This window comes from Salvelinus alpinus, chromosome 17, assembly GCF_045679555.1.
Source record: "Salvelinus alpinus chromosome 17, SLU_Salpinus.1, whole genome shotgun sequence".
NCBI classification, from domain to species: domain Eukaryota; kingdom Metazoa; phylum Chordata; class Actinopteri; order Salmoniformes; family Salmonidae; genus Salvelinus; species Salvelinus alpinus.
Window position 1 is genome coordinate 30590695 of NC_092102.1, and position 15366 is coordinate 30606060.

At 48.4% G+C, this 15366-nt stretch overlaps 1 protein-coding gene across 1 annotated transcript in view; it reads right to left on the reverse strand.

Annotated features, from left to right (window-relative positions):
- Window positions 1-15366, reverse strand: part of LOC139542729 (voltage-dependent L-type calcium channel subunit alpha-1D-like) — a 197898-nt gene that overhangs the window by 92147 nt on the left and 90385 nt on the right. Inside the window, exons 33-44 of the mRNA XM_071348510.1 lie at window position 15259; window positions 14174-14209; window positions 13459-13587; window positions 5860-5925; window positions 5680-5771; window positions 5404-5563; window positions 4902-5029; window positions 4199-4295; window positions 3974-4076; window positions 3441-3542; window positions 1035-1171; window positions 264-380 (exon numbers count right to left, since the gene is read on the reverse strand). Of these exons, the coding sequence (XP_071204611.1) occupies window positions 264-380; window positions 1035-1171; window positions 3441-3542; window positions 3974-4076; window positions 4199-4295; window positions 4902-5029; window positions 5404-5563; window positions 5680-5771; window positions 5860-5925; window positions 13459-13587; window positions 14174-14209; window position 15259 (1168 nt within the window). The remainder of the gene's footprint in view (window positions 1-263; window positions 381-1034; window positions 1172-3440; window positions 3543-3973; window positions 4077-4198; window positions 4296-4901; window positions 5030-5403; window positions 5564-5679; window positions 5772-5859; window positions 5926-13458; window positions 13588-14173; window positions 14210-15258; window positions 15260-15366) is intronic.

A 15366-nucleotide genomic window follows, 5' to 3' on the forward strand; every position in this document is an offset into this window, starting at 1 on the left:
ATCATACAATGGAAATTACATTATTGTCAACATCTCAGAGTGAAATATCTGTTGTGACTGAGTCAATAGGCAAGCAATCTCTTCCCACTAGTCAAAGAGTGGACCAACAAAGTCACTGTTTTAATTGGGGCACTTGATTTAGCTCAGCTAGCAACCACGTGAACTGAGTTTGGGACCATTCCATTGGCTGTAAAAAACTAATTCTACGTGTCGGGTGAGTTAAATCAAGCGCATCTATTGAATGAACTGGGACAGTGATTTACCCTAGACACCTCGTCATCTTCTTCTGCATTCATGTCTACAAGGCCCTCGTCTTGCAGGTCACACGATATGACTCGGCGAATTTCGGGCCCAATATCATGCAGTGTGCGGAGGCCAGCCTGCAACGACGACAAGAGAGCAGCTGAGAGCTGGCAGGAACACATACACACACACATGAACTGAAGCATAAGGTCAGACACATACAGTACACACAGACAAATCAGACTGAGGAGGTGCTTTGTTAACCAGGGTGAGTGTGCACAGCACTGCTAATCCAGAGTTAACTAAATCAACTAAATCAGACTAAATCATTTCTGAGGAACAACATTCTCTTTATCTCTGATTGTTTCCAGAAGCAGATAAGAAAGGGTCTGCAGATGTAAGCATGGCTAGAGGTGACATAGCAAAGTGCAGGCCAGAGAAGCAACATTGTGTTCAGGTGCAGTGGCCTGCTGCTTTGCAGATGTCCAGTGGTGACTGGACAAAGTGTGATTCAACCAATCACTAACTAGCAGTTACATATTGTTTACCCATATTAATGTATTATTATCTTACTAAATTAGCCACATATTTTGGTTTGTAAGTCCTATCAGTTAGTTTCAAAGGTTATTATCTTTTAAATTGTACAGGTATCTGCAGTTCAAATAAATTGACTTGTTGTGTTACAGTGTACACAGATTGGCCATAATAGTGTGAGTTTGGTAACTATTGACAACTCTGAGGAGGTGGAATGGTACAGTCCAGTACAGAACAGTACAGCAGTTGAGACTCACCTGGAGGGCGATGGTGGAGTTCAGGCTGGAGAATGAGTGTCTTCCAACCAGGCCTTGCTCTTTGCGTTTCTTGAATTTCCTGAAGTAGTCCTGTATCAGGAAGGTGGCATAGAACTTCCCCACGGTTACCTCGTCATCTGAGTGAACAGACCACACAAACGCCTCCACTGTCAGCACCTCACCACGCCGCACAGCATCCTGGGAAATAACACTAGGCCCAAAGACATAATGGTACTCTACCTCTCCTATACGAACTCTTCAGAGCACTCCAACAATCGGCTGAATATCCTATACATGTATGCTGTCGTTATCATGAGTCTGTTTTGAATAACTGATATTCCGCAGAAACCCAACAAGTTTTTTTTAATATACAGTATACAGGACTAGTCAGAAGTTTGGACACACCTACTCATTCAAGTTTTTTTTTAACTATTTTCTACATTGTAAAATAATAGAGAAGACATCAAAACTATGAAATAACACATATGGAATCATGTAGTAACCAAAAAAGTGTTTTAAAAATCTAAATATATTTTATATTAGAGATTCTTCAAAGTAGCCACCCTTTGCCTTCATGACAGCTTTGCACACTCTTGGCATTCATATTTTTGGTTACTACATGATTCCATATGTGTTATTTCATAGTTTTGATGTCTTCACTATTATTCTACAATGTAGAAAATAGTAAAAATAAAGAAAAACCCTTGAATGAGTAGGTGTGTCCAAACTTTTGACTGGTACTGTATATCTGGATGTCGGTAAGCAGACCAGCTAGCCACTGCGGCTCCTCATGATGAGTTCAGATTTTTTGTGGACCCCACCCGATCAAAGTTGCCCATCCTTGCACTAGAGTACCTGGTATTATCAAAATATGAACAGTTCTGAAACATAGAATTAAAAACAGCCAAACAGAAAGTAGCCTCAACTCAATACAGTCATCATACCACAAAATAATGATATGAAGCGGCGCAACGCTTGTTTCTCTTTCAAACCAACACAACCACATCTTACTAAACATACGAGTCTATCAAACAGCTACACATCCACCTACAGTATCTAAGGCTTAGCTACAGTACAGGGATACTGCCACAGTTAGAAGCACCTAACAAGAAGACTACAGCAGAAAGAGAAGAATATCTAAACTGTTAAGAGACGTGCAGGCCAGGGAAGCAGTACAGAACAGGGAAGCAGTACAGAACAGGGAAGCAGCGATCTGTGTCACTCAGCTAGTTAGTAAGCAGACTGGGGACAGCTAGGGCACAGGAGAGAGAGGCAACTCTAGTTCCATGCCACCGGCCAAAAACAGAACTGCTGCAGGAAATTCCGGACAGCAGAGAGAGGGAGAGAGCAGAAGAGACTATGGAAGAGTGGAAAGAAGAGGAGGGAAGCTTGGCCAGAAAGAGAGAGAGAGAGATCAAGAGGAGTTAGTAAACTATAGCAGAACATGCAATGCTAGAACAAGCCAAGCATCAGAGCTAAAGCAGAACGTATTGTGCAGCAAAGGATAACAATGAAAATAAAATACCACCAATAATGGTTTCAGCAAACTATGGCACAGTGAAGAACACTACAGGTTGGTCATCATCAGCATAGTACAACACAGCACAACACCACAGACTGTATAGGTCAGTATGGCTCAGGTCAACCAAGCAGTATACAGAACAACAGTTCTGCATGGCAATTCACAGAAACACATGGGTGCTGCGATATCCCCTTCCTATAGAGTACACTGCTTAGTGCACAATGAAGTGAATAGGGAGCCATATAAGATTGAGCCTGGCCTGAGTATCACTAGGAAGCCCCAGAGTTAGGCTGTAATGAGCATGTGAGCACACTGTGGAGGGAAAAAGAGAGTGAGATAAGGTGAGTTTCGCCGAACTTAAGTGACAGTCTGCAGTTTCTGTCTCATCCCCTATCTGATCCTGCTCTTATCTGTGACTTTTACAGCTATTCACACACAAAACAGGAAGTGAAGACTCAACTGTTTGTCAATAATTTGTCGACGCAAACTGTTTCACAAGGTTAGCAAGGCCATGGATCACTAATGTCAATGAATTTGTTTATTTTCAAGGTGTGACTGCTGAGTATATGCTTTGAGTTCCACCTATTGATCCTGTGTAATACCACTGCTGAGGGAAAACCTTGTTAAAGGTCAGCCTGGAGCGTAGGATCGCCACCGTGAATACACACACAGTACATAAGTAATAACACTGCTTATCTATGTAGTTTTGCACAGCGCATTTGTATGTTTAAAGTGTACATAACAATTGAGCATGTGCAGGTATACAGGGCAGTCTGACATGAGGAAGTCTCTCTTTAGCCACGCTAGCCTTGAGGTAGAATCTACTGTACAGTTACTGTTGACAGACACCACAGACACATGGAGGCGGGAGCCATTCTACTGACCGCCTGCAGGGGGCACCACTTGGTCCAGCAGCTTCATGCTGGTCCTCTTCCAGATCTTCTTGATGACCGCTCGCAACTCCTCATTGGCCTGTTCCAAGTTGCCTAGGAAACCAACACTTGGTGAATGATTTGGACCAATCAAGACAGCTATTGAGCAGGCCACTGTATAAGAGTATTTTGAGTACATTCATTGGGTGTTTCCATTACAGCCCCAGTGTGTCGACAGTGATTATGGTAATGTGGGCTATAATGTTATTTTTGGGGGAACTGTGTTTCCATATAGCTAAGACTGACACTGAGGACTTGTGAACCTTGGCTTTAAGTCAGAGCAGGTCTACTGAGGACATGGGCCAGTGAGAAACTGGAGCCTGATCGTGGCGGTGGACACACAAAAATCTGATCGTTTTGGTTAAAACACTGGGGTAAGTCCTTAGTGGAAATACGCCATCAGAGATACTGTGTGATGAGTCTGTCCGATTGACTTCATAGTATGTCCTCATTCAGACATCACTGTGTTACCTCCCAGTGCTCACCTTCAGTTTTGATCTTCAGAGCGGTCCTCACCAAGGCAAACAGAGTGGCATTGAACATGACCGTGCCATCACTGTTCAGGGGCATGTTCATGGCAACCAGTCTCTAAAAGGAGTTACGGTCATGCAACATATGAGTTAACCAGGGCAAGATTGAGCTCACAATATGAACACCTTATGTAATATGTGTGTAATGTGTGTTTGTGCTGTTTGGGTGTTCAGACACACCTTGCAGGCCACTCTGTGTGGACACAGCTTGCCAAAGCCTAGGGGAGGCTGGATACGTCTCAGCAAGGTCACCACATCCAGATGCTTTATCCTGCCCCTGAAAGAGTCACAGTCACACAGACACTGAAACCAACACAATCCTGAAAGAGACACAGTCACACAGACACTGAAACCAACACAATCCTGAAAGAGACACAGTCACACAGACACTGAAACCAACACAATCCTGAAAGAGACACAGTGATACAGACACTGAAACCAACACAATCCTGAAAGAGACACAGTCACACAGACACTGAAACCAACACAATCCTGAAAGAGACACAGTCACACAGACACTGAAACCAACACAATCCTGAAAGAGACACAATCACACAGACACTGAAACCAACACAATCCTGAAAGAGACACAGTCACACAGACACTGAAACCAACACAATCCTGAAAGAGACACAGTCACACAGACACTGAAACCAACACAATCCTGAAAGAGACACAGTGATACAGACACTGAAACCAACACAATCCTGAAAGAGACACAGTGATACAGACACTGAAACCAACACAATCCTGAAAGCAACACCAAATACAGAAACATCACACAGTGAGAACCAATGTAAATGAATGACTACAGGGGTGTGTGTTTGTGTATGTGTGTGTGTGTATTTGTGTACTCTATGTCCAGATGGTAATGCAGACTCACTTGGCCTCAGGGTCATACTCAGACCAGATCCTTTTAAACTCATCCAGGTGGTGAGGGCCCAGAATGGACCAATCACGCGTCAGATAGTCAAAGTTATCCATGATGACAGCAACAAACAAGTTGATGATCTAAAACAGAGGTATACAGTGTGTCAGTAAGGGATCACCTTTCTGTTTTCTAAATGACATTTCATTCAGCATTGAAAAACGTTTAAGTTTGTTTCACCTGAGCAAGTCTGACCACACATCAGAGACTACTTTGATGGATCCTTTTTGTCTTCTTCTAATGCCTCTTAAGAGGAAAGTAATTCAAAAGTAACTCATCAGATTACATTACTGAGTTTGGGAAATCCAAAAGTTATGTTACGGAGTACAATTTTGAAAAGGTAACTAGTAACTGTAATGGATTACACTTAGAAAGTGACCTACCTAACCTGTGTGTGTGTATGTGGGTGTGGGTACATGCTGCGATTATGTGTGTGTGTATGTTTGTGTGTGTATACCAGGAAGGCGCAGAGCATGTAGAAGCTGATGAAGTAGATAATGGCGAATCCGCTGCCACATGTTTTCTCCTCTCCAGGGTTGTAGTCTGACTCTGAGTCACACAGCTTCCCTGGCAGACATGCCAGCATGATCTCCTGCCACGCCTCACCTGTAGCACACCTGAGAAGCATCAACAACAGTAATATTAGGACTACAATGGCCACAACCTTTCACCATCCATAATAATAAATCAACTAGTCACACACACACACACACACACACATGCACACACATACCTGAAGAGCATCAGGACAGCTTGAGGAAAGGTCTGGAAGTTGTTGTTTCGGTTAATATGTGTGTGGTCTACCAAGGCAATCTTTCCAAACACCTGAAACACAGCACAGTGTGTTATAGAAGAAATAAATGCTAATCATATTGTAACTTCAACATTTCCAAAATAAATGTCTGTCAGTTACCTGCATTCCAATAACAGCATAGATGAAGAATAACATGGCTATCAGAAGGGCAACATAGGGAAGAGCCTAGGCATGCCAGAGAGAGAAAGATAGTTTTAGTAGATTGACTCAGCAAGGGAAGGTGCACCTTCACCTGTATGTTACACTCTGACCTGTATGGCTCCACTGTTACCCCAGTAGGGTTGCAGAGGGAGGGTATCACTGGAAACTTTCAAAGTTTACCAGTAAACTGACAGAATTTTGGTAACATTCAAGTTTCTTTTGGAACTGATGTCTGTGCCCAGGGGGATGGAATAAAACTTTGAGGGAGTTTCTCCCTTCTACGCTCCTCTGTGGTATTGTGCTACACATACAGTCAAAAACAAGTTTCATTTAAGAAGGAGTTTGTTAAGAAGGGGCTCTAATTTGTGCAACAACAAAAAATAATCCATAGACTTAATGGACATATGTTCAAACTCACACACTTTTGATAGGCTTATTAAGAAGCTACAAATTATCGAGATAACAAAGTGTCACCACCAAAAGAAACGTAAACAACAGGCCTTTAGCAAATGCAACATATGGCATTCATTTTTCTAATGCAAATAGCACTTTTCAGTAGTACTCAAAGCATGGCATTCTATGAGAACAGCATTTAACAACAGAGTAGGCTAATAAGTCCTTGCTCAGGTAAAACTATTTGGCTAATCTATATTTCCAAGTCCTATTCTTGAAGATCAAGGGGTATTAAATTAATTGAAATGACTGGAAATCTGACAGACGTTGGTTTTTAATGTAAAGATGTAGCCTTATCATATTACTATCTGTATTGAAGTAGAAAGAACTGGGTTACAAGAAGCCTACGGTTAGAGCGTAGGCCAGTAATCAAAAGGTCGCTGGTTCGAATCCCCAAGCCAACTAGGTGAAGAATCTGCTGATGTGCCCTTAAGCAAGGCACTTAACCATAATTGCTCCTGTAAATCGCTCTGGATAAGAACGTCTGCTATATGACTAAAATGTTTAATGTAAATGTAATCCATAAAGTAAAATGCAACATCCATTATGGCCAGCTATGTAAACTATAACATTGATTTATCTTGTATTACATATTTTTCAATTGGTAATATACATTTTTGTCTTCTTCTAATGTCTCTTAAGAGGAAAGTAATCTAAAAGTAACTGAAAGTAATGGGCGTAACAATAGGCCTAAGGATTTCATCACGGTATTTTTGTGCATTCAAATTGACATTGATAAAATGCAATTGTGTTTGTTGTCCGTAGCTTATGCCTGCCCATACCATAACCCCACCGCCACCATGGGGCACTTTGTTCACAACGTTGACATGGTGCCCCCGGTTCGCCTACATAGCCCGGTGCGGGTTATTCCATCTCCCCGCACTGGTCGGGCGACGGGGAGCATTCAACCAGGTAAGGTTGGGCAGGCTCGGTGCTCAAGGGAGCCAGTACGCCTGCACGGTCCGGTATTTCCGGCGCCACCTCCCCGCCTCAGCCCAGTACCACCAGTGCCTACACAACGCACCAGGCTTCCTGTGCGTCTCCAGAGCCCTGTTCCTCTTCCCCGCACTAGCCTTGAGATGCGTGTCCCCAGTCCGGTACCACCAGTTCCGGTACCACGCACCAAGCCTCTTGTGCGTATCCAGAGCCCTGTACGCACTGTTGCTTCTCCCCGCACTCGCCCTGAGGTACGTGCCCTCAGCCCGGTACCACCTGTGCCGGTACCACGCACCAGGACTATAGTGCGCTTTGAGAGCCCAGTGTGTCCTGTTGCTGCTCCCCGCACTAGCCCTGAGATGCGTGTCCCCAGCCCGGTACCACCAGTTCCGGCACCACGCACCAGGCCTACAGTGCGCCTCAGCCGGCCAGAACTGCCCGTCTGCCCAGCGGCGCCTGAACTGCCCGTCTGCCCAACGGCACCTGAACTGCCCGTCTGCCCAACGGCGCCTGAACTGCCCGTCTGCCCAACGGCGCCTGAACTGCCCGTCTGCCCAACGGCGCCTGAACTGCCCGTCTGCCCAACGGCGCCTGTACTGACCGTCTGCCCAACGCCGTCTGAACTGTCCGTCTGCCATGAGCCTTCAAAGCCGCCCGTCTGTACTGAGCCTGCAAAGCCGCCCGTCTGCCATGAGCCTTCAGAGCCGTCCGCCAGACAGGAGCAGCCAGAGCCTTCCGCCAGACAGGAGCAGCCAGAGCCTTCCGCCAGACAGGAGCAGCCAGCCTTCCGCCAGACAGGATCAGCCAGAGCCTTCCGCCAGACAGCATCAGCCAGAGCCTTCCGCCAGACAGGATCAGCCAGAGCCGTCCGCCAGCCAGGATCAGCCAGAGCCGTCCGCCAGCCAGGATCAGCCAGATCCGTCCGCCAGCCATGAGCAGCCAGATCCGTCCGCCAGCCATGAGCAGCCAGATCCGTCCGCCAGCCATGAGCAGCCAGATCCGTCAGCCAGCCATGAGCAGCCAGATCCGTCAGCCAGCCATGAGCAGCCAGATCCGTCAGCCAGCCATGAGCAGCCAGATCCGTCAGCCAGCCATGAGCAGCCAGATCCGTCAGCCAGCCATGAGCAGCCAGATCCGTCAGCCAGCCATGAGCAGCCATATCCGTCAGCCAGTCATGAGCAGCCAGATCCGTCAGCCAGCCATGAGCAGCCAGATCCGTCAGCCAGCCATGAGCAGCCAGATCCGTCAGCCAGCCATGAGCAGCCAGATCCGTCAGCCAGCCATGAGCAGCCAGATCCGTCAGCCAGCCATGAGCAGTCCAGCCAGGATCCGCCAGAGCCGTCCAGCCAGGATCCGCCAGAGCCGTCCAGCCAGGATCCGCCAGAGCCGTCCAGCCAGGATCCGCCAGAGCCGTCCAGCCAGGATCCGCCAGAGCCGTCCAGCCAGGATCCGCCAGAGCCAGCCAGCCAGGATCCGCCAGCCAGGATCCGCCAGAGCCAGCCAGCCAGGATCCGCCCTCAGTCCGGAGCTGCCCCTCAGTCCGGAGCTGCCCCTCAGTCCGGAGCTGCCCCTCAGTCCGGTGCTGCCCCTCAGTCCGGTGCTGCCCCTCAGTCCGGTGCTGCCCCTTAGTCCGGTGCTGCCCCTTAGTCCGGTGCTGCCCCTTAGTCCGGTGCTGCCCCTTAGTCCGGTGCTGCCCCTTAGTCCGGTACTGCCCCTTAGTCCGGTACTGCCCCTTAGTCCGGTGGGGTTAATTTGGAGGGTGGCCATTTGGAGGAGGCTACGAAAGCGGGTAGTGACTATGGTGGGGTGGGGACCACGACCAGTGCCAGAGCCGCCACCGTGGACAGACGCCCACCCAGACCCTCCCCTAGACTTTATGCTGGTGCGCCCGGAGTTCGCACCTTAGGGGGGGGTTATGTCACGTTCCTGACCTATTGTTCCTTTTTCTTTTATTTATTTAGTTGGTCAGGGCGTGAGTTGGGGTGGGTTGTCTTTGTGTGTTTTGTCTAGTTTAGGGTGTGTGTATTGTTTAAGGGGTTTTTAGTATGTATGGGGTTGTGTTCAGTGTAGGTGTTTAGGAAAGTCTATGGTTGCCTGATTTGGTTCTCAATCAGAGACAGCTGTTTATTGTTGTCTCTGATTGGGAGCCATATTTAAGGCAGCCATAGGCTTTAGGTGTTTGTGGGTAATTGTCTATGTTCTATGTTGCATGTTCTAGTTCTTTCATAGCTTCACGTTCGTCTGTTTGTTGTTTTGTTTCGTTTTCCTTCTTATAATAAAAAGAAGATGTCTTATTTTTCACACGCTGCGTTTTGGTCCTCTCTCTCTTATCAAGACGATCGTGACAGAATTACCCACCAAACAAGGATCAAGCAGCGTGATCAGCGGCAACAGGAGCAACGCAAGGAGGAATGGCAATGGGAGCGTAATCTGGACTACACTACGTGGGAGGAGATCGACAGGTGGGCGATCGACCCAGGGCGAATGCCGGAGCCCGCCTGGGATTCTCTGGCGCAGTGCGAGGAGGGATACCGGCGAATGGAGGCAGCAAAACGACGCGGTAGGAAGCCTGTGAGTCAGCCCCAAAAAAAATATTGGGGGGGGCTTAAAGGGAGTGTGGCGAAGTCAGGTAGGAGACCTGCGCATACTCCCTGTACTTACCGTGGAGAGCGAGAGTACGGGCAGACACTGTGTTACGCAGTAGAGCGCATGGTGTCTCCTGTACGTGTTCATAGCCCGGTGCGGGTTATTCCACCTCCCCGCACTGGTAGTGCTAGATTGGGCATTGAGCCAGGTGCCATGAAGCCGGCTCAACGCGTCTGGTCTCCAGTGCGTCTCCTCGGGCCGGCATACATGGCACCAGCCTTACGCATGGTGTCCCCGGTTCGCCTACATAGCCCGGTGCGGGTTATTCCATCTCCCCGCACTGGTCGGGCGACGGGGAGCATTCAACCAGGTAAGGTTGGGCAGGCTCGGTGCTCAAGGGAGCCAGTACGCCTGCACGGTCCGGTATTTCCGGCGCCACCTCCCCGCCTCAGCCCAGTACCACCAGTGCCTACACAACGCACCAGGCTTCCTGTGCGTCTCCAGAGCCCTGTTCCTCTTCCCCGCACTAGCCTTGAGATGCGTGTCCCCAGTCCGGTACCACCAGTTCCGGTACCACGCACCAAGCCTCTTGTGCGTATCCAGAGCCCTGTACGCACTGTTGCTTCTCCCCGCACTCGCCCTGAGGTACGTGCCCTCAGCCCGGTACCACCTGTGCCGGTACCACGCACCAGGACTATAGTGCGCTTTGAGAGCCCAGTGTGTCCTGTTGCTGCTCCCCGCACTAGCCCTGAGATGCGTGTCCCCAGCCCGGTACCACCAGTTCCGGCACCACGCACCAGGCCTACAGTGCGCCTCAGCCGGCCAGAACTGCCCGTCTGCCCAGCGGCGCCTGAACTGCCCGTCTGCCCAACGGCACCTGAACTGCCCGTCTGCCCAACGGCGCCTGAACTGCCCGTCTGCCCAACGGCGCCTGAACTGCCCGTCTGCCCAACGGCGCCTGAACTGCCCGTCTGCCCAACGGCGCCTGTACTGACCGTCTGCCCAACGCCGTCTGAACTGTCCGTCTGCCATGAGCCTTCAAAGCCGCCCGTCTGTACTGAGCCTGCAAAGCCGCCCGTCTGCCATGAGCCTTCAGAGCCGTCCGCCAGACAGGAGCAGCCAGAGCCTTCCGCCAGACAGGAGCAGCCAGAGCCTTCCGCCAGACAGGAGCAGCCAGCCTTCCGCCAGACAGGATCAGCCAGAGCCTTCCGCCAGACAGCATCAGCCAGAGCCTTCCGCCAGACAGGATCAGCCAGAGCCGTCCGCCAGCCAGGATCAGCCAGAGCCGTCCGCCAGCCAGGATCAGCCAGATCCGTCCGCCAGCCATGAGCAGCCAGATCCGTCCGCCAGCCATGAGCAGCCAGATCCGTCCGCCAGCCATGAGCAGCCAGATCCGTCAGCCAGCCATGAGCAGCCAGATCCGTCAGCCAGCCATGAGCAGCCAGATCCGTCAGCCAGCCATGAGCAGCCAGATCCGTCAGCCAGCCATGAGCAGCCAGATCCGTCAGCCAGCCATGAGCAGCCAGATCCGTCAGCCAGCCATGAGCAGCCATATCCGTCAGCCAGTCATGAGCAGCCAGATCCGTCAGCCAGCCATGAGCAGCCAGATCCGTCAGCCAGCCATGAGCAGCCAGATCCGTCAGCCAGCCATGAGCAGCCAGATCCGTCAGCCAGCCATGAGCAGCCAGATCCGTCAGCCAGCCATGAGCAGTCCAGCCAGGATCCGCCAGAGCCGTCCAGCCAGGATCCGCCAGAGCCGTCCAGCCAGGATCCGCCAGAGCCGTCCAGCCAGGATCCGCCAGAGCCGTCCAGCCAGGATCCGCCAGAGCCGTCCAGCCAGGATCCGCCAGAGCCGTCCAGCCAGGATCCGCCAGAGCCAGCCAGCCAGGATCCGCCAGCCAGGATCCGCCAGAGCCAGCCAGCCAGGATCCGCCCTCAGTCCGGAGCTGCCCCTCAGTCCGGAGCTGCCCCTCAGTCCGGAGCTGCCCCTCAGTCCGGTGCTGCCCCTCAGTCCGGTGCTGCCCCTCAGTCCGGTGCTGCCCCTTAGTCCGGTGCTGCCCCTTAGTCCGGTGCTGCCCCTTAGTCCGGTGCTGCCCCTTAGTCCGGTGCTGCCCCTTAGTCCGGTGCTGCCCCTTAGTCCGGTGCTGCCCCTTAGTCCGGTACTGCCCCTTAGTCCGGTGGGGTTAATTTGGAGGGTGGCCATTTGGAGGAGGCTACGAAAGCGGGTAGTGACTATGGTGGGGTGGGGACCACGACCAGTGCCAGAGCCGCCACCGTGGACAGACGCCCACCCAGACCCTCCCCTAGACTTTATGCTGGTGCGCCCGGAGTTCGCACCTTAAGGGGGGGGTTATGTCACGTTCCTGACCTATTGTTCCTTTTTCTTTTATTTATTTAGTTGGTCAGGGCGTGAGTTGGGGTGGGTTGTCTTTGTGTGTTTTGTCTAGTTTAGGGTGTGTGTATTGTTTAAGGGGTTTTTAGTATGTATGGGGTTGTGTTCAGTGTAGGTGTTTAGGAAAGTCTATGGTTGCCTGATTTGGTTCTCAATCAGAGACAGCTGTTTATTGTTGTCTCTGATTGGGAGCCATATTTAAGGCAGCCATAGGCTTTAGGTGTTTGTGGGTAATTGTCTATGTTCTATGTTGCATGTTCTAGTTCTTTCATAGCTTCACGTTCGTCTGTTTGTTGTTTTGTTTCGTTTTCCTTCTTATAATAAAAAGAAGATGTCTTATTTTTCACACGCTGCGTTTTGGTCCTCTCTCTCTTATCAAGACGATCGTGACAATATGAGGGTTTCAGCATGAAATAGCCTTTATATATATATATTGTCACGACTTCCGCTGAAGTCGGCCCCTCTCCTTGTTCAGGCGGCTTTCTAGCCATCACCGCTCCATTTTTCATATGTCCATTTGTCTTGTCTTGTTTCCATACACACCTGGTTTTCTTTTCCCCAATCAATCTACTTGTATTACTACCCTCTGTTTCCCATCATGTTTGTGTGTAATTGTTTCATGTTATTGTGGTGTTTTATTACGCGCTTTACTTTTGTTATGTTCCGTGTTTTGAGCGCGTTTGATTTATGTAGTGCTCTCGTTTTGGAACTAAAATAAAAGTGTGCCTGTTTACATCCCTCTACTCTCCTGCACCTAACTTCACCTCTTATACACTCGATGACATATATTTTTACACACTTAAATGTATTTTATTATATCAATATGTCTTGGTTGTAAATGTTTTGGCGTCAAAATGGTGGCAGTTGTGAAAAAAGTTAATAGTTGGCAGAGTTTATTGGAAATAATAAGGTTGGTTAGATGCTTTTTTCATTAATTAGGCAATTTTCTCTTGAACCATATGGTCTATCTACTAGAAACGCATGGACAAAATGACACAGATATAAAAAAAGAATACTGTATGAATATATATATATATATATATATATATATAAAAATTAAGTTATTCAAGTATAAATTACCAAAGTTATCATAAATGACCTGTTAATAACCAACATTACCGAAGATTCTGGTAACTTTGGTAAATTACCGGTAGTTTGGCAACCCTATACCTGAGCATTTCTTCTCTCACCTGGAAGGACTTAATGAAGGTCCACAGGAGCGTTCGGATGCCCTCCCCTCTGCTGAGCAGCTTGACCAATCGCATGACTCGAAACAGACGGAAGAATGTGATGGAGATGCGAGCGCTGTCCTCAGTGTTCTGAGAGAGAGAGGGAGGAAGATTGAGAGAGAGGTGGAACACCCACAGTGCTACTTTAACACACAGCTAGGAGCAGGCCAGAGATCAACACGCAGTGTGTGCATGTATACGTACGTGCACGTGTGTTCAACCACCTCTGTGCATGTGTGTACACATTCAGGTAGAGGAACATGCAACAGTCCTTAACTTGTGTGAATGCGATGCAGACACGTCCCACACACATACAGTAGCTACACAAGACAAGTGTCCCCACTCCTAGGAGTCATACAGAGACACTCCACTCCCATCTCCAGAATGTCCAGACACAAGCAAACCTGGACAAACCCACAACATCTGCAGTATGATCCAGGTCAAACATGAACAAAACAACATAAAAAAGATTGATAATGAGATGATGCTCAACACACGCAAGATCCCAAACCAGAACTGATCTTGTCCTTGGAACCAGCCCACAAAACAGGCAAGACAAAACCTCAACACAGTATATGGTTCAGAACAGGATATTTCATGCGAACAACATAAACAGCTCTGTGCGGAGATGACGATGACGATGAGGAAGAATGGGGTACTGGAAGGGGCTTCTTACCCCTGGGTCCACAATCACCTTCACCACTGGGATGGCCTTGAAACCAAAGGTCTGGGTTAACCACTAACATCTTCACTTCTTCGTCCCTCATATCATTGAAGTCAGCAATTAGTCATTGACATAGTTATTGACATAATTACTTATCTAACAACTAGTTCAGAATGTCATTACATTTCTTTATTGTTGATTCAATCAACCATCCACGGCATTATTGAAACGTCTTCAACAAAAGGAATCAGAGAACAACCATAACAGACGTGTTACATAAGCAACCGTATTGACACTGAAGACACAACATCATCTGCCTCTTATGCAAAGCACGACCACAGTAGCTTAGTACTGATTACCACACACAGTAGTACATTCAGTACATCAAACATGACATACAATCGTACACATGTGAGAAAAGAAACACCAATATAATGCAGTACAACTTTGATCAGCACCAGAAAATAAGGAGATCCCAGAAAGACAAACTTGGTTTAATTGATATCAAATAACTATGTATATTGTTTCATGTAGTAAACTTGAAATATACCACGTAGTGAGACAATCTCTGCATGTATATGTGTGTAAGTCCATATGTGTGTAAAGATTTGTAATTCCAAAAAAGGGGAAAAGCAGAGGCACACAAACTTCATGATGGCACAAAGTCACAGAACAGCACCAAGCATGGGATCACTAATCTAGACAGCATATTGGAGGAAAGCCTTGCAATAACCCTGGGAGTGTTTTGAAACTGTCCTATCATTAGAAAACCATACAAATCTGGTAAAGATCTGACTCAGTTGTCATCATATTTATATAGATGTCACATGCCATTTGATCTCCAAGGCTCACTGGGTTGCATTCAAGATTACAACATTACTCCAACCCGGTGGACGCTACTTAACAGCTAGATAGCTCCTTGGAAAGCTATTGCTCTAGCTAGCATAGTTAATGGACATGTTTGGGACATGAAAACATGTTGGGATCTTGAATGTAACCCTGATGTAATTGTAATGCATTCCCTCTGATAGTGCTACAGAACAAGGAGCATGAAGATGGCTACTTACATTGATCTCTGTGATTGCAATGTCAACGACGCTACCAACAACAATTAAGGCATCAAATGTGTTCCATGCATCGGCGAAATAGTGCTGTAAGCGCCAGCCCAAGGACACAAAGAGACGGGAGAGAACAGAGAGAGAACA